The 18,674-nt window shown below is 38.8% G+C and overlaps 1 protein-coding gene and 1 long non-coding RNA gene across 10 annotated transcripts in view; one reads left to right on the forward strand and one right to left on the reverse strand.

Annotated features, from left to right (window-relative positions):
- The window catches only part of NFIA (nuclear factor I A), a 410,936-nt gene that overhangs the window by 51,487 nt on the left and 340,775 nt on the right, over positions 1 to 18,674 (forward strand). For all 9 annotated transcript variants that reach the window (XM_032696705.1, XM_032696706.1, XM_032696704.1 and 6 more), the window contains exon 4: positions 8,107 to 8,231. In XM_032696705.1, coding sequence (XP_032552596.1) covers positions 8,136 to 8,231 — 96 coding nt within the window. In that variant the 5' untranslated portion in view covers positions 8,107 to 8,135. The remainder of the gene's footprint in view (positions 1 to 8,106; positions 8,232 to 18,674) is intronic.
- LOC116791055 lies at positions 2,275 to 10,731 on the reverse strand. Its single transcript, XR_004358598.1, has 2 exons — positions 10,515 to 10,731; positions 2,275 to 4,391 (listed from the first exon to the last, which is right to left on the reverse strand). It is a non-coding gene; the product is annotated as an uncharacterized LOC116791055 (long non-coding RNA).

Here is an 18,674-nt window from a genome sequence, read left to right on the forward strand (position 1 = left end):
TTGCTTGTAAAATTTGCTTACAGCAGCTCAGCCCTGCCAAAGCACTTCTCCAGGTATTTAGCTGAGGTGCTCAGCCTGCTGGGCACCAGTCAGCTGCATTAGCAGGAGGACAAGTTTGACACTCAAGAGGTGAAGCAAAGAAATAGGCAGGTATTTAAATACAAATACAAGCCAGCAAACAGGAGTGGTTTTAATATTAGTAGCATTTTAATCTTGTTCTCTAAACAAAAGAGGATTTACTTATTCATGGCTCAAGAATTACATATTAATGTGTGGAACTGGAATTAGTACTGAGGGCACTGGAAATTCCTATGATTCAGTGTATTTATTGTTTTAATTGTTCATATTTCCTTTGCTTTGAGGGATTTGGTCTCTGAGATTAATATGATGGTCACTGCCACATGTGTCTTGGATTCCTTATTCCTCAAGAATAGCCCTGAGCAGGGAACATTCCAGAAGTCTCTCATTAGGAAGGAACAGTCACAGTCTTTTATGTAGCTGCAGATGATAAAAGGCACTGATTTAGCACTACTGCCTGAAAGTCCACCAGCACTGCTGGACTCAGTAGGTCCTATGCAAGAAAACCATTTCCAGAGACTGGGAGGACTTGTCTGTCCCTCCTGATTCATAGTAAAAAAATAGTAAAATTTTTTTTCCACTATGAACCACTTGCAGCAAATCCTTATCAGGAACTGGACAAATAAGTAAAAATATTAAAGGATAAATTGACAAATTAGTTTCCTACTCCGTGTAAGACTGCAGTTTTTGAATCCAGAAATAGTTCTGAGTCCAGTGGTGTTACCTACAAGCTCAAATGGGGATGTGAGACTTGCCTATGCCTGTACAAATAGTCTACCTGGGTTGTGTACTCAGTAAGCACCAGTACTCAGCAGCCTGTGTCTGATGGAACTAATGACAGAACTCTGTAGGGCTTCTGGATTTTCACCTGCTGGATTCTCTCTCTTCCCATTCCCTGGAGACCTCAAACACAGAAACTGTCTGGAGCAATCACCCAGTTCCCACTTGTGGTCTTTGAATTCTTCTGCACACCTCTTCCTTCCTGACCTCTCTCTTCCTATGTGTAGGAACTGACCTGTAGTGATAGGACAAGGAGTAATGGGTATGAATTGAAAGAGAGGAAATTTAGGTTAGGTATTAAGAAGAAATACTTTACTTTGAGGGTGGTGAGATACTGGCACAGGTTGCCCAGGGAGGCTGTGGATGCCCCAACCCTGGCAACATTCAAGACCAGGTTGGAAAAGGTCTTGAACAACCTGGTCTGGTGGTAGGTGTCCCTGCTCATGGTAGTGAGTTTAGGAACAGAATCTTTAAAGTCCCTAACCAATCCTTAATAATCTATGATTCTGTGATTCTACCTATTCTGGATTTTCTTTTATGATAGCATTACTTTTGAAAGAATAAATTATTTGGGCTTGGGACAGTGACTCATTATGGTGATGTTCAGCAATTGTGTCCTCCCTAAGCAAAGACTTAAATATTGACTCACCTCTGCTATGTCAGATCTGTTTCATGATGATAATTTACTTCCCTAATTATCTGCAATTGATTTGCATAAGAGTCATACTGAGATTATTATATGACATGAAAACTGTCAAAAATTGTCAATTTAAACAAGTTTTTATATCAGCCAATATTAAACAACTCAAAACGATGTAAAATTCAATAGGAAAACAAAAATTGTGTCCTCCTGAATAAGACACTCCAATTGGCTGGCATACAGAACGAGTTCATCTTATATATGCCAATTTACAAATATGTCCAATAATAGTAGAGGGAGCAACTGTTCCACAGCTCTGCCAGTGTTCATCAGACACAGTGACAGTAGCCACATCATTAATCTCATGGTATATTAGAAATAAAGTCACCAGAATGGAATGGTGTCAAAGGATAAATGTTTCCCCCTTTGAAAATAAACTTCTCAGTTTCACTTCATTGTGTTGTCTTTTTTTTTTTCCCCTTTCCACCCGCCCTCCTATAAATCCTTTGGTTTCACCTGGCATTTAGGTAACAGTAGGAGACCAATATCCTGTGTCAGAGCTCATTCTACAGTTATCAGTTTAGCATACCCTTAAATCCCCACGATTGCTGTGCCAAGACCAATCCTTCCTCTGCGAGGTTAAACATATGCATTACATATTGAAACAATGTAAGTAGCATGTAATTAGCACTGTTTATGCATTCTCACTTTAAATTATACTTCTAAACCTATGATGTTTTTGAAGGCACTTCATGTTAGAGAGACTTAAATGAGCATTCATCTTGTCATTTTTAACTTTATTCATAAATAACCCTCTAAATATATTTGAATGGTTTATTACATTAGAGCCCATGAACCGATGTACACATTCTTCCCTTAGAGAATATAGTTCTTAATAGAACATCCTTTAAAATTATAAAACCCGTGAACATGGCAATTGAATTTACAAACAGTGTCATCGACAACTTTGACAAAAGATGTTTGAAGGGGGGGTGTGTTGGGGGACCTTTTTCCTGTCCTTTTTTCTTTTTTTTTTTTCCCCCTTCTCTTTTTTTCCCTTTTTTTAAAGCCTTGTTCCATAAGGATTATAGCTCCCCCGCTGTTTGGAAAAGATAATTTCACTTGTAACACTAATAACTTGAGCAGGGAGAAGGCTGGCTGGGTGAATGGAATGCACTTCACTGCACATCTTGGCTTCGCTAGAAATCGGAAACAGATGGTCCTTGCGGCTGGCTTCCCACTCGGGCCCGCTCAGTGCCAGCCTGTGGTCGTTGGCTGGTTGCTGCTGGCACTGTGTGACTTGAACATAGTAGGACAGTGGCAAAAGAAATCAAATCTTTTTCATTGAGCAGCAAACTGTAATGAAATTTGACAGATCTGACATTCTATACCCAACATCTAGTTAGAATATATTAACCTTTTAGTTTTCTTGAGCTCCTCTCCTACTAGTTATGAATCTCCTTATTAGAGGTTTGTAGTGGCTCTGGAGATGGCAGGAAAGCAAAATCTTCTGAATTCCCTCTAATGTTGGAGCCCAAATATATACTTCAAATAGTAAATACATATTTCAAATAGTAAGGGAAATGTGGGGTTCTAACTGCTCCTAAATTCTTATGCAAAAAACCCTGCTAGTAATAGAAATATTGGTTAGATATTTTTGTTAAGATTTCGTACCAGGAAGAAAAAAAATAGTAATAGTAAGGTGATGTTCCACCCCTGTGTGCTCAGTATTTTCTGGGTATATCCTGTATCCCCACCCCAGCGGGCAGTGATATCCAGCTGCATCCAAATAGAGCTTGTAATTTTGATAAATGCTTTTATTTATAATTCTGTGAATTTGCATTTACTTAGATGGTATAGATTAGTCCAGGGCAGGATTCCTCTCTTGTCTCTAAAGATTTCTTCCAATATATGCTTGATATTAGCTTTTTCCAGATTAGTCCCTGTTCAGTCCTTCTCGAGGTCATGTTGGCTGTCACATGGGCCTTGAACCAGCCAAGCACGTGCTCCTTGGGGACAGGAACCTCTCTCAGGTGAAAAGCATGTTGAAATGTTGTACTGAGTTATGGTCACAGATTAGGAAATAGTGGGTTATATTTAGACTTAAAAATAAATCTGGTTTATGTTCCTTTACATTTTGGATTGATAGAGAAGAATTTTTACTTATTTTTTAAAAATGTTTGTATGTGTCATTCCTTTTCCTTCACTCCTTTCATCTGTTCCTCCTGTTTCTTTCAGACATGAAGTCACAGCACTGTCTGTGATGTCAGTGTGTTTCCATATTGACAGACCGTTCTGTCAGAAACAAGATCTTGATGCTTGTTTCAGATGAGGCAAAAGGGGAATACAGATGGTAGGAAGAAAATCAGAAGAGTGAGAAGGGAGCGGGGAGAAACACACACAACGGAGCTACAGGGGGAAATGCAGAGTCCAAAAACAACTTTTCCTGCAGAGGGGAAAGAACTATTTTCCCTGGGTTCAGGAAAATCATCTGAAATATATGTGTAACGTTGAGCAACCAGTAGAAGCTTTACCATTGCGCTCGTTTTGGCTCGGGAGTCCTTGAAGGTGCAGCAGCCGTGGTCACATGCTGCTTCTCTCCTTGTTTACGCCTTCAGCAACAGCAGATCCTCTTGATTGAAGCCAGGATTATAGGATTTCCAAAAGCTAGAACACACTCGTTGTCAGCAACTTTGCATCAGTTCAGAGGCTGTCCAAAAATCAACTGCCGGCTCTCACATGGCACTTGAACTAATTGTCACTGTTCGAGATAAGGAAATCCTCTTCGTAGCTCATCTAAGTTCAGGCTTCCCAAGGAAAATGCCTTCCAGATTAGGAACAGATCTAAAGTCACACTGGTGCAATCGGCTGAAAAGGTTCTGAGCAATTGCAACTGGAGAAATAGGGGGAGGCAAAGGGGATAAAGAGAGGGTTAATGAGCAATGGGTGCTGTGCAGTTAATAGATAATCTAGTAATGAGGACTAAGATCCTAAAGATGTGTCTGGTGCTGGGAGCTGCACACAGTTCTACCACGTTTCTTTTACCAATGTGAATAGCAGAAGCCAACATTTGGAGGAACCACCCGCTATGCCAACATTTCTAATGCTCTCATGCATTCAGTTTCCAGTAGACTGTAAAATGCCAGCTTGATACAGTCATCTGAATTAATATACTTTATTAGCCTTTTTTAGCATTCGTTCCTGGTTCCATACACAGTATCCCAATCCAAGTGTGCTGCTGAGGGGAGGTAGAGGGGCCCACTCGCACTGTTTGAACTGTTGCAGGTAACTCTGCTCAACAATTAAGCCAATTATTTTCGGGTAGTTGGCCACTTCTCCAGCAGGAAGTCAGAAAGAAACTGGCAAGTCCTTCAATCCATTGCTTGAGGCCTGAAGCTGTCAGAAAACAAATCTCTTCTCCTGTAGCCCACAACCATACACACCTAACTTATTTCCAACGTGAAATATCACTCCTGTATTGCAAGCATTTTTGTTTTGCAGCTGTGTCTGCACAAATGTCGATGATGCACGAAGGCTTTTCCTTTCTTCAGAACAGATCTCATTTAGAAGCAAACATCTTTGTGGCTTATTAGTCTTTGGAAGGCATCGTTTTGTCCCAGTACTATTCACAGGGAGTGCTGTGCAGAATGCTGATTGACAAGAGTTAAATTCAAAACATGTAGCCATTTTCTGGTGTGTGGTTTTTTTCCTGATTGAAGGAAAACTACTTAGATGTTTGTTTCCAAAACGGCATCTGTCAGCAATCAAAGGGGAAAAATTGCATAAAACAAATGCAATTGTTTGGAGTAGCATTTCCTGGATCATGTTAAATGCTTGATTTGCTCCCCATTATGCTCACCAAATAATTTTATTTTCCACAATAATTGCAATATTTAACATGTTGTATTTAATCTTGTTTTAATGCTATTAACAACAGCCGCTTATAAAAGGAGTAATTGCTCTACGGGTAAGAACCCACCATCCCCAGCATCAGAAAGAACAATGGCAATGTTAACTGCACCTAATTGTTCTGAATTTAAAATGCTGTTAACCAACAGCACTCCTCATTTCTTTGCACATAACCACTCCACTGTCAGGAAGGAAATGGTTTCATGCTTCTGTCATTCATAATCTGAAAAGTGTATGATGTAAAAAAATATTTAGTTGGTGTGTTTATAATTAATATTGGGAGGTAGAGTCACATATTGTTATAGGAAGAAGAGCAGTTAATAGAGTAGTGCAGAGAAAGTTTGTCAGTAGCTCTATAACTACACCAGGTGCTGAAAGTCCATATAGAATAGAGATTTATCAGAACTTGTCTGGAATGATGTGCAGCACAACTGGGTATGAAATACTAAATAAATAATAAGCCGGGTGGGTATGTTGATGGGTTTGAGAGGTAGGAGCAGGAGAGCAGCATAAAATTGAATCTGACACTGATTCAAGGGCTGATTGCTACTGAGCATTTTGCTTTATATTTTGTGGGATTATTTGGAGGGAAGTTTTTTTCAATAAGCAGCGACCCACTGAAAGGACAGGTAACAAACCTGCAGTAACAGAAGATGACGAATGCTTTGCCTAGCCAGAGCAAAGACAGTTCCTGGCACAGTGTCCATCTTTTTTTTTCCTGGACTCGAAATAAAACTTAACACTTCCCGTGTTAGTCAGACCCTTTCCTGTAAACTGCAGTGAGATTATACCTGCTACCTGAAGCTTAAAGTGGAAACTGGTATGCTGAGTAGTTGCAGAGATCATTCATTAATGTATTTTTCCTGTAGTCCAAACAGATTGAAAGGCTGGGGAAAATAAACCCAAACCCCTGGTCCCTACATGTTACATTAGCAGTTTGTACCTACCCTAAATCATTTGCTTATCATCTCGCACATCACGGAAATGTGAAGGTATTATTGAAGCTCAATGAAAGTTAGTCCTGTCCTGAACTGAATGGCAGTTCTGTAATCTGTGCAGCCCCAGAATGATCATTTTGCTGTAGCCAAATAGTTAAACAACAGTTAGTACACAGAACATCCAAGGAAGAATTGTGTGCCCACGAGCTCTCTTTTTTGATACAAACAGAAAAGGATATTGTTTAAAATCAAGTGGATGGTTTTAATACATTTTCCTCTTGCATCCAAATCACAAAAAGATTTGCAGAGTGTAGCTGTTTCTGAGTGAGCAAGTTGTATTAGCCATAGCTCTACAGCCCTAAGAAATATTCCTGGCAAGAGTCCGTTTGCCAGTTCAGAAGTTCATTTTTCCGAGCACTTGAGGAAAGGCACAACTGTATATGCTGGAGTGCCCTGTCAGTGAGGGGTGGTAGTCACAGCCCAGCAACCGTCACTCTGTGTGACACAGCAGGGTGATTTAAATGGAAAGCATTCACTGCCTGCTTAATAGTCAGCTGTCATAAAAGTAATGCTTCTGTTTGGCTTACAGTGCTCCAGAAGAAGTGGAAAATTGGGAAAAATCTATTATTATCTTTGACTTTGCTATCCAGGAAATGGATTTTAATATTAGACAGCAGAATTTCATAACTTTTCAAAATTTTTTCTTTTGGAGTTGTCTTTTCCCAAGTTGTCTGTCAATTCCTCATGTAAATTTTGAGTGTTGCAGAGAAGTTTTGCATGAGGAAAAAACAAACCTCTGTGAGTTTGGTGGTTGTCACCCGATGGTATTAGAAAGTGTAACATTAAAAACCAGATTTAAAAAATATGGTAGCAAAATTATATTAAGAAAAATATATATATAAAGGGAATTCTTCAGTTCTTAGGCGGCACTTTGAACCTTCATATGAAAAGTCATTCATTTATACAATATGATCTGATATCTAAAATCAAGAAGGAATAAAGATCCAAAACTTTAACACCTCAAAAAAATGGAAGAGCATTTGATTCCTTCAGAAAGCATCTGTCACTGGGTTGAGAAATTAACTGGAGCAGTTTATACTTTTGTTGTGCCTTTCGCTGCTTAAATGATTATACACACAATTATGAAATAAAGAAAGAAAGACGCGATCTTTTTCTTTTTTTTCCTCAGTCTTTTTTTCCCCCTCCCGGTCACGTACATGAGAAAAGTAGCTGCGATAAACAGATAGTGAATCAGACTGAAAGTCTTTTAAAAAAAACAAAAAAAAAAAACCCACCCAAAACATTGCATGATAGTCTCTAAGCAGTTCCATCTGTCAAGCAGAAATTTTAGGCTAATAGCCTGTGGCGATCTCCCTCCACAGTCCACTACCTGCCTTTGTCCTATTAAATCTCTTTATTCTTCTTAAAAAAGAAAAAGAGGGAAGGAAAGAAAAACCTTGCAGACCAAAATCATCTGAATGATGAAGCCCTAATTTTGACCGCCTCTCTTTGATGTTGAGCAGTGGGTTCTTATTTAAAAAAAAAAGAGTGAGTGAGAGAGGGGGAGAGAGAGGGAGAGAGAGAGAGAGGAGAAGACAGTGCTAGGAGCAGATGACTTTTCATCTCCACTTCACCTTGCCACTGGGTCTGTGAGAGATTGGTTCATTGTCAAGGAGATTTTTTTTTTTACCCATGATTCCATATGGTATGGACCGGGCTACATGTTGCCCAACATGCCAGTGCAAATGTTTTCTCAATTAGGTGTCTTATCTCCCGTGAGTTAGCATCAGATGAAGCTTGCTGACAGCATAATGGCAGGGAAAACCTCCGACGGCTCCATCAAATGGCAGCTCTGCTACGACATCTCGGCCAGAACTTGGTGGATGGTGAGTTGGCAGCAGGGCTGCTTTTTTTTTTCTCCCTTTTCTACTTTCCCTCCCTCTTTGACAAAATGTCCCAGACCTCACATTTATCAAATTAACATTTGATTTTTTTCACACTCTTCAGTAGAGCAGCCTCACACTTGCCCCACTTGTGTGCTTTCCCCTGTGTAACAGGAGATCGTTAATGTGCACTACAGTTTCCAGAGGGAAGCTTTTTCAATTCTCCTTAAGGGAAAAAAAAAAAAAGTGTGCAAAGAAGTAGTTTGAAAAAGCCTTGTTGTGCAGAGTAACTTGTCTCAGTCGGCTGCCTAGCGCTCAGTTTGTTTTACTTTATCTGCTGCTTTCCAGCGTCCGTGTGCGCGTGCATTTTTTACCATGCAATATTTTGTAAAGAGGGGAGGTGGAAAGTTCAGTCCGTTACCCAGCGAGTCGCTCACTGTAAAAGCCTGGAACGGTGCAGTCGTGGCGTGGTGTAAAATCATCACGTGTGAGAGGAGCGCGGTTTGCGAGGTGCTGCCTTTCAGCCGAGACCCCGATCTAACTTTTCCCTCCGCTTGTTTGCGTTAGAACAGGTTCCCGGGCTGTGCTGACCTGGAGCCATGTGTTACAGATCCCACATAGTCTGGCTCTAGCTGCTTTTGGGCGCAATTAAAGTTTCAATAAAGTCCCAACGTGCTCCGTAGAACGAGTTAACTAGCATGTCATGGTCAGCCGGGCCAGACAACCTTTGACATCTTGAATCTATAAGAGGTATAGTGAGTTAGGAGGATGCACAATAGCCCATTGTAGCAGAAGATGCAAGTCCTGTTGCGAGGAAGAGAGTCCTCAAATCATTACTGCCCTCGTTAGCGTGTTGTCCGTTAGGGATTAATTCGTTAGCAGCGCATTTTTAGTTTTCTGTAATTATTATTCTTGTGGCAAGCGTGAATTCTTCCAGTGAGAGGAAAAGTTTGCTGCCAGGACAATGAATGTATTATCCGCTCCTAACTGGACCGTGAACCTCAGCTCATTTCACATAGATATCAGTTAAAAAAGAACTGGCGAGTGGAATTACAAAACAAGGCATGATCACTTTCATTGTATGATACGCTGAAACAAGTCGGGGGCTTTCCCTCCCCCTCGCCGCCCCGGACCAATTTTGGTATCATTTGGAAAGTTTAAGACCTCAGAGGACTTGAAAGACTTTTAAAAGTGAGATCCGGAAGGTTTTTATTCTGCAGCTTGGTGGTGGCCATTGTGTATATCATGTGGCTTGTATTTAAAGGTGTTTGGGCTCGGGGTTTTCCGTTTTGTTTTGTCTAAACTCTTAATTTTTTAAGCGTCTCCTAGAGGTTTGCCAGCGGTTGCCAGTGAAATGTAACATGCAGTGTTTGGTTAATGGGAATAGGGAAGGGTAACCACTTTACTTATAGTACTGATTTTCCAATTAGACTTTCTGCCAGGAGAAGTTGGAGGGGGAAGGGGTATTTGCATGCATATAAACTGTTGATTATTCATGTGACTTTTTTTTTTTAGCTTGTTAAACCCCTGTAAATAAGGCTATTGATTTTTACTTATCGTTTCCAAAGCAAAGTTTTTCAAGTACCTGTTTTAACCACAAAGATTTATATCATGCTGTGATTTTGCCTTATTCTAAGCCATTTGTATATTTTATTACCACTCCTCTTTTATTGTGTATCGGCTGCTTTTATGAAGAGGTACGTCCGTGTTTATTATTTAATAAGTATCCTCAAATGTTACTAGGCAGTTATTATCCCTCTGTAGAAAGTGTCCGAGGAAGTTTCATTTCAGTCGCATCTATTTCACAGATGTTTTAGTACTGTGAATATAATATGCAAAAATCCTGGAAACATTTAGTAATGCACTTGCCTAAAAATAAACAGTTTTATAACCACACATGCTGTTGTTTAGATTAAACATTGCAGAAAGTTCTCCTTAAACTTGAACGTCACACCATTTATTTTCTAACAGAAAAAAAAATCACTAAAATAGCCTCTTTTTGTTGAAGTTGTGCTAGATGAAAGAGATGTTATTTTTAGCTGAAATGAATAATTCAAGATCTTTACAATAGATGTGTTAATTGCAAATAATTTTCATACAAAGTTTCAATTATTGATGGAGTAATAAGCAGGCTTTCATACACTGCTAATCTAAAACGTACAACCAAAAGTAGATATATTTTTTCTTACCCCCAAACCTCATCCCATTTGCCACATTCTTTTAATCAAAAGTAAGCTAGAGAGCAGATTTTAATGTTTTAAAGACAAATAAAGCTTTGAAAATTACCTCATGCATCGTCTGGCTGCACAAAATCTCAGCTGCACAGTGCTAAACTTCGGTTTGGTACTGCCAGCATACAAAGAGATGAGTGAATACCCCTTGCACCCATATGGACTCAGCTGCCAGCACTGGGATATGCAATTTTGCTTTTTAATGAATCGTAAACAATTTGTGTGTCAAGCAAGGGAGTTTGTTTTCTTTCTGGAGCAGGTTCTAAATCCATTTGAAGCTATAGCTGTGTACTGTACTGGAGTATTATGCCCAAATTTAAATGTTCTGTGTCATTTGGATGAAAGGACCTGTTATAATGAAAGAAACGGCTTTATAAAAGGCTGAGTGTAGTAATCTCTCTCTCTTTCTTTCTTTCTTTCCCTCTCTCTGTCTCTCAACCTCACACTCTCCCTCTTTCACCCCAGTGTATAGCATGTTTATAGCCAGCCCTGGAGATAATGGAGATTGGTTGATTGCATGATTAGTAAAATGAATGGATTTTAGCATTGGGCAAAGCAGCTTGCAATTCTGAAAGGTGGCTTTAAAATGCAGAGTTCTAATTTTGACCTTATTTTCTTTCATAGATAATCTTTATTAATGCTCCTTTAATTCGTTTTTCCTCATCACAGCTAGTTTTTCTCTCCCGCCATCTGATGGAATGGCTAATATATTTTATCTTACTTGCCAAAATAGCAAGAGGTCAAAGTAAAAGAAAAACGTTATTTTTCTTTCTTGTAGACAGTTGTAAATGTTTCAAACATTTCAGCAGAACCCACAGGATTTGTACATTTTAGCAATAATTGCTTTTGTCACCACTGTTCAAGGCAATCTTACACCTAATCTACTTTTTTATGCTTTAACCAAGTAAATGCAGAAACAGTATTATTTTGGCTATGTTGTAATGTGACATTTTAGTACAAAATTTCTCCCAAATGCTGTAAATTTGCATAGAAATAAATTATATTTAATTTTTAAATATAAATATAATAGTAAATAATTTAACCGCTATAGAAGTCTGAAGATATGAGATGAATTTGTTGGAAAAATGATCATTATTTTGTTATCATTGGCACTTTAAATTTAAATTTGCTGCTGTCATAGAGACACTAAAGGGTTAGTCATAGAAAAGTTTCAGTACTGTCTTGCATTTGTAACAAATATGTGCAGCTGTGCTACTTTTATAAACATTTATTTCAAGCTGATTATTTTTTTAAAATTATTTGCTCTAACAAAGCCAGTATGATGTGACTATAATATGTTTAATAAGGGATTGTCTGCAAAATTCCTTTGCACGGGGTTATTGAAATACATGTGCAGCAAAGGTATGTACTGGAGGAAAATTCTCCATGACAATATAAAACTAAAGATCCCAAATTGGGCCAAATTCTGCTCAAAGTTTATGCTGCCATCGGCCTGGAGTTGCTGTGCTGGGAGGAGTAGAGCGACTCCAGGTTTACTCACCTGAGGGACTGAGAGCCAACTTGTACCCATAATTTGAGTTCTCTCAGTCCGAACAGTTTCAAACCCCCAAAGTGTTCTCTTTGTGAAACATCTGAAGAAATATAAAAAGCCTCATTAATAAATAAGAAGCCATTTCCAATGACTCCATGTATGAGTTAGCAGGCAAACTGCTCTTATTGAATGCAACAGTCAAAGCAGAGCTTTCAGTCATTTTCCAAAATAATTGGTTTTCTACTTTTATTATCCATAGTTCAGTGTAAATGCCTTTGTTTTCTTTAGATGCCATAAATAAAGAGAGAATTTATTAAAAATAGTCAGACTGGACTTGAAGTGGTCATTTTGTTACTTTAGTGGTTTTTAACTCAACAATATTTTTACACTGGAGCTGTTGGTAACTACTTTTCTTTCCCCCCGCTGTGCTTTGTTTTTTTCAGAGGAATAGCTGAAATTGCTCAGATTATTTATGCAATCAAAAAATCTCAAAATTTCAAAATGTTACCATAATTTCCATCAATTAAGAATTAGTAGAATTCTCACTATAAATCTCATTGTAAATGAGATTAAAAAGAATGGTGCATCTAATAAATATTTAATTTCATCATACAAAAAACTAATTGCTACTGCCAAAATACTCAAAAGTAGTATTTTTTTCTTTAAATCACTGAGCGTATCTGTATGTACTCTCATCCAAGTTTATCATGGTAATCCCCACATGCTGTTGAACCGTCCGTGGCTTTGCTGATCTGTGCTTCCGACTTATGATTTACTGTGTATCAAAAAGCATATATGTATTAATAATTATCCTGCTCCTACCCCTCTAAAACTAATGAAGTGTGAACAGAGTGTAACATTGCATGGATTTCCTTTGTTTAATACAGTAACTCTCACATGTTCATACACTGCTCAGCTGCTGTATAAATATTTTTAATAAAATTATTCCTTCTCTATCAGAGTTCCTAAATTCTATGTATAACTTAAACACTTCAGTGCATTATTATACATACACTTTAAAGTATCTTCATTTTCTATACATGGTCTCCTTTTGCCTATAAGTATTTGTCCTAGTTGTTTTCTACTCTTTTTACTTCACCTGTCCTGAATATTGCCATGAATGTTTCTAATTTAAAGCCAGAGGAGTCAGTGGCTGATTAGAAGACAGGAAATTGGAGGATTAAACTGTCTGGTTGAACTTCCTTTACTTATCAGTACCGTGTAACTCTCACTGGATTATAAACTCATTGGGACAATTTCTACAGTGTATCAGTACTTCTGTTTTCTTAGTCTTTATTTTTCTGGAGAAAGTACAAAAAATGGGGGAAATGGGTAATTTGTGACTAAAAACCAATACTTTTTAATAACGATGAAGCACTGGAAGTTTAAATTAAATTTTTACAAATGTCTTCAGATATGAGAATTCATTCAATTTTAAATCATACAGGTTAATAATATAGGTTTTAAATTCAGCATATAAACAACCAAGCAACAGACACTTTTGGGGAGGGGGAGGGAAATTACATCATTTTAGTAAGAGGAGAATGAGCCACGTTAACCCTTGTTCAACCCTCTTCCCCTCAGAAACTTCCGCATTTGTTGTGTCACGATGGTGTAGCTGTAGGACACCCTGAGGAAAGGCTGGAGAGAAAAGCCTGTTTATCCAAAAAACTTTGTCTGGCCTCCCAGTGCTGCCCTCTGAGTCAGGAGCCGGAGATCTGACGTCCTCGCCTGGCATTTGCCGGGATGAAGGACGTTGTGTAGATCGTGTAACCCAGAGGAGAACAGAGAAGGGCACAGATTTGTACCCTTAAAGGCCACCTCATTCTTGCTGGTGATCCCCATGTCTTATTTCCAGAGTTCATCATGACCCCTGGTTATGAAATCATTGTGATAGCTGGGAAAAACAAGTTAATAGCACAATCTGGAAGATCTGTCTGGTGAGGGGTGAATAGGAGGATTTCCAAGCTTAGTCCGTGCTGTACCTAGGGTGCCTCTGTGCTACCACTCACCATCATTTCATTTTACACACTGGGTTGAGAACTGAAGGTGTCAAAACTGCGTTGAAAACAGAAAAAGATAGATTTACCTGAAAGGTCGAACACTTGATCTGAAATCTGAAGCCTCTGAGACTAATCATATACTCCACTTTAAACACCAGGATTGGATCTTTAAATTTATTGGGATGGTTTGTGACGTTTCTATCAGCCTGGTCCTGCTATATTAGGCTACATTTGGCAAGTTTTCCACTAATACTGGGAGTAACTGGAATTGAGATGAAAATAAAAGAATATTCTGAAACTTTTTCTGCTAAAGTCCCAGTAGTTCCCATACAAACAATCTGAAACTTTTTATAACTTTCCCTACCTTCATATGAGAGGAAAAAGGTAACATTTTTGGTTTGTCTAAAGATTCCCCATGTTTAAAATCCAGAGTGAAAAGAATCTTGCTGTGCTGCTTGATGCATCCCTCTCTCTCAGATGTGGTCACTCACACTGATTAATATTTAAAGATGATTTTAGGATGAATCGAGTTGTTTCTTCATTGATACTGGGAGACAAATGTTCCAGTTCATAACAGAATGCTTTGGATTGATAATATCTTTGTTATTTCCATTAGTGTCAGTAGGAACCTCTTTCACAAGTGCTGCAGGTAATAATTACAGACCTCATTGCAGGTGCTCGAACTCTTTGTACATGTTCATACACACTATATATGGAATAGGTATGGAATCCACCCATAGGCCCTGCCACATTCCCAAGAAATTCAGCTGATCTCAGAGCAGCAGGAGCCAGTCTTACTGAGGTGCCTTCAGAGCAGGTCCTGCACAAACCTGCAGTAACTCTTTTACACAAAGGTTTTAGAATTATATTCACCACAATGAAGATCTCTGGGTCTATTTTCCATAGAGGAGATTAATGAAGAGTAGTTCTCAATAGGATAAAAATCATTAGAACAGATTAAATAGATGTGTTGGCTAGTGGAGTGAGATTCAAAATATTTTGCCTGTAGAAGTGTATCTGTTGTTCTTTGGTGGTTTGTGTTTTTCTCAGAGGCTGTGAAACGCAAAGTTAGCAATACAACTAGAGATGGGTGGAAGTGTTGGATAGTACAGATGGCACTATAAGCTTGTAGGCTTTTACTACCCATAATTGCAATGCCCTTGCTTTCAAAGGAGTGCAGGTTGCCCTTGATGTATGGAAACAGCCATATTAATTTCACAACCCAATTGGAACAGCACACACGGATTGAGGTTGTCAATAGGAGCAGTGTGGAAATTACGAGCACAAAACAGTGCTCTCAATAGGCCTTTCTGCTTTAAAAACATGACTAACTCAAAAGACACAGGGTGTACATGGTCACTAGTAGGGTATTTCCATAACTGAGAGAGTCTGTGAGTTAATTAGAAGGAGTTTTCCCATTTTTTTAATCCAGAATTTAATTAGGCTGGACCTGATTCTGCATGAAAATACACTGATATTCTTAAGTTGTCATCTTTAGTAAAGAAAATGGAAAGTAGAACATGGCTTATTGGTTTATGTCAAGGGAATATAAAGAGTATTCCAAAGTGACCTAAATTAACCTTTTGTGGTCAATACAAGAAGAGAAAAACTGTACCTTTTGATCGCTCAGTCAACATTTATATTTGCTTTCAGAACAAATAGACACAACATACATGTGCACTGCTGTTTTCCAGGGCTTTTTTTACTATAAATTTTCTTTTGTGATGTTATTTGAAAGAATAGATTAAGAAGAATGGGTTACACATGGGTTATTTAGGGCAGTGACTGAAAGGTGAATCACCAAGGTTTTACAAGAACACAAACAGAATGTGCTTTCAAGGATTATAAGCAAACACAAGTAAAACTCAACTTTACTCATGATCTGCTGCTAATGTGGACTTAATTTAGACAAATTGGGACTTGTTGCTTCCTCTCCTTTTACCTTCGTTTCCTAAGAAAATCAGCTGTCTGCCATGCACAGGAAACTGTAGCATAAGACATTATTTAACACACCCAAGGAATTTCCTTCCTTTTCAAAAATCAATGTCTAATTCTTAAACAATTTTACAGAAAATAGTAACTTTCTTACAAATTATCACTGTCTCATCTGATTTTATATGATGCACCTTTTTTACTATGGAGATATGTAGATTTGTTGAAATTGATTATCATTTCTATGAACACCATTCTTTTTATTCTTAATGAAGGTTTCTAAGAATTTCCCACAAAGAAATGGAGGAAATACCTTCCAGGGAAGTATATGGGCACGTAGGAAGAGGACAGAGGTTTAAAAATGGTGGGAAGGTCTTGGAAGGCCTGGCTGCTGTAAACAATGACGTCTGGTAATTTCTAATAGAAGTGTGTGTCAAGAAGTGAAAGTGTAAAGAACAGAAGGAGAAAGACTGCCCAAAGTGTGGCTGTTCAGCACCAGCACTGTAAAGGAGACAGGAGGGAAGGCAGGCTCTGATATGAGAATGTTTCCTGATGTTAGGAAGAGCAGTGCCAAGAGATCACCACCTGAGGCAAAGGCAGTGAATCACAGGATGGGTTTTTTCTCCTTCTCCAAATCACTCCTTGAAATTTTTTCTTTTCAGTGCTTAAAATCCATTCAGTAACATATGGGCTCCCAACTGCTCTGGTCCCTCCAGTAACTGGACCACTGCACAGGAAAATCACTTTGTGTTTTATTTCCTCTCTTCAGATGCAGAGGCAGGGTTTGAATTGCAGAGCAGACACTCATTTGCCCAAACTCTTCTGTACTGAGGCAACTCCATAGCAGGAAGCCAAATAGCCACAGGACAACAGTGTGAAGAGAGCAAGCTCTGTGCCAGCTCCAGGAGATGTCCCCCGTGACCAGCAGTGCAACCACTCCTGATTGCATCTGCTCGGTTCCACAATTTCAGAGAACGTTTTAGGGAACTTTGCTGTAAACTCTGTGCAAATTGAGAAGGGGGAGGGGGAAAGGAAAAAAGGGCGAAGTTGAGGATTCAGAAAAGCCTAATGTTGCATTGATCTTGTCCCACAGTCCTGCATCCTGGTGTCTCTCACTTCCAGCTTGACAAAGTCTGTGGTTTCACAGCACCTTTACTCTGAGAGCCACATGCCCTTATGGAAACAGTTGTTCCCATCTCTGAGTGGTGCAGTCCACCTTTCTCTTACTTGTCCCAACACATCAGTTTTCAGATCTGCTCCTTGATCATGGAACTGATCCTGCATAAAACCAAGACCTTCACAATAGCGAAATGCAGTCACTGAGGGAAAGCACAAAATTTTAACTAAAAATATTTTATCTAGCCAAAAAGTGGATTATTGGCTGCCTAGAACCGAAAGATCGATGGGCTGAGAACTTTATTTTCTCTTGCAACAGGATAAGGGGCTGGAGACAAAATGAGTGAAAGCTGTACCCTGAAACAGTGTGGAGATAAGGCCTTCTGGAATATGAGAAATAAACAGACCGATAAGGGTGGAGTAACAGAGCTGCAGAGTTTTGAGGATAGTGACAGTTTCATGTGATACACAACATCTGTTCATGTGCTCTGAACTGAAATAGTGAAACACCTGCACTTCCATGTCCTGTGTTCATGCCTGAAGATTTCTTTGTTCCAATGAGTTTTCTGGGTGCATGCTTCAGGACGGGTGTGCGCGAGTGTGGTGCAGAATTGTTATTTGTTGCTGTCGGTGTCCTGCACCTGCAAAATACAGGTGCCTGCTTAAACCTGTGTTATCACGAGATGATATGCAATGTGTTTCCCTTGGTTTTCTGAGAGGTCTGCCAAAACTAGCACTTTATTTCTTATGTCTCTCCTTCCCACCTATGGAGTAGAATAATTAAACTCACTTCAGAATGGTGTTAGATATTACTTATTGAGTTTCCAACATTATCTGTAGATGCTGTAAATTACAATATTATTTTTTAATAAAAATTACTTATGAATATAGGTTTACAGAATTAGGGAACTAAAGACAGGAAAGTCTGTGGAGCCTTTCCATCTCCCAGCAGTCTGTTTTTTACTGTTTATTTATTGCTGACTTTTATTTTGCCTTTAAGCCAAACACTATGGGTTACTCATATAGCATATGCTTCTTCACTCTGTACACAAGTAAAAGCAGTGATCTCCAAATCAAGATAATGTTTTAATAAATCTTGACTGAGGATGCCTGAAGTGGTACGAATGTTCACACTGTGTAAGGCACAGACATCTCTGTGCATGCCACTGTTTCATATTAAGTAGGAGTTTGGTAAATTGAGTGGATTACTTGGATTTCATTAAAAATTAAATGTACAATTATTTAGATGAATTTTTCACATATGCTTGTGGGCAAACAATTTTTGATTAGTTGTTGACATATAGTACACACAGTGAGTGTGTGTGTGCGTGTGCACATGTATATTTACATGCACAATATATAAATAAAATACAGACAGTAATGCAGTGTTAGGAAAGTCCACTGGTAGTCATTAATTTGACAAGACTTACATAGGATGGGAAGAATGATTTTCCTCAGAGTGAAAAACTGTTTTCATACATCACATTAAGACTTATTTATGCAACAAGCAGTGTAAGTGCTCAAGACCAAGCACAGCTCATCCCAGCTCATTTTACTTATCTCTTTGAAGGAGTTTTTCTTCCAAATGATGCTGTGGAAGGAAACCCATGCAATGCCTGTTACTGGCCTGGGGTTGCGGGATTTACATCAGCGAAGCAACTTTCTCAGTTTA

The sequence above is a fragment of the Chiroxiphia lanceolata genome, chromosome 9 (assembly GCF_009829145.1).
Source record: "Chiroxiphia lanceolata isolate bChiLan1 chromosome 9, bChiLan1.pri, whole genome shotgun sequence".
In the NCBI taxonomy this organism is placed as follows: Eukaryota; Metazoa; Chordata; class Aves; order Passeriformes; family Pipridae; genus Chiroxiphia; species Chiroxiphia lanceolata.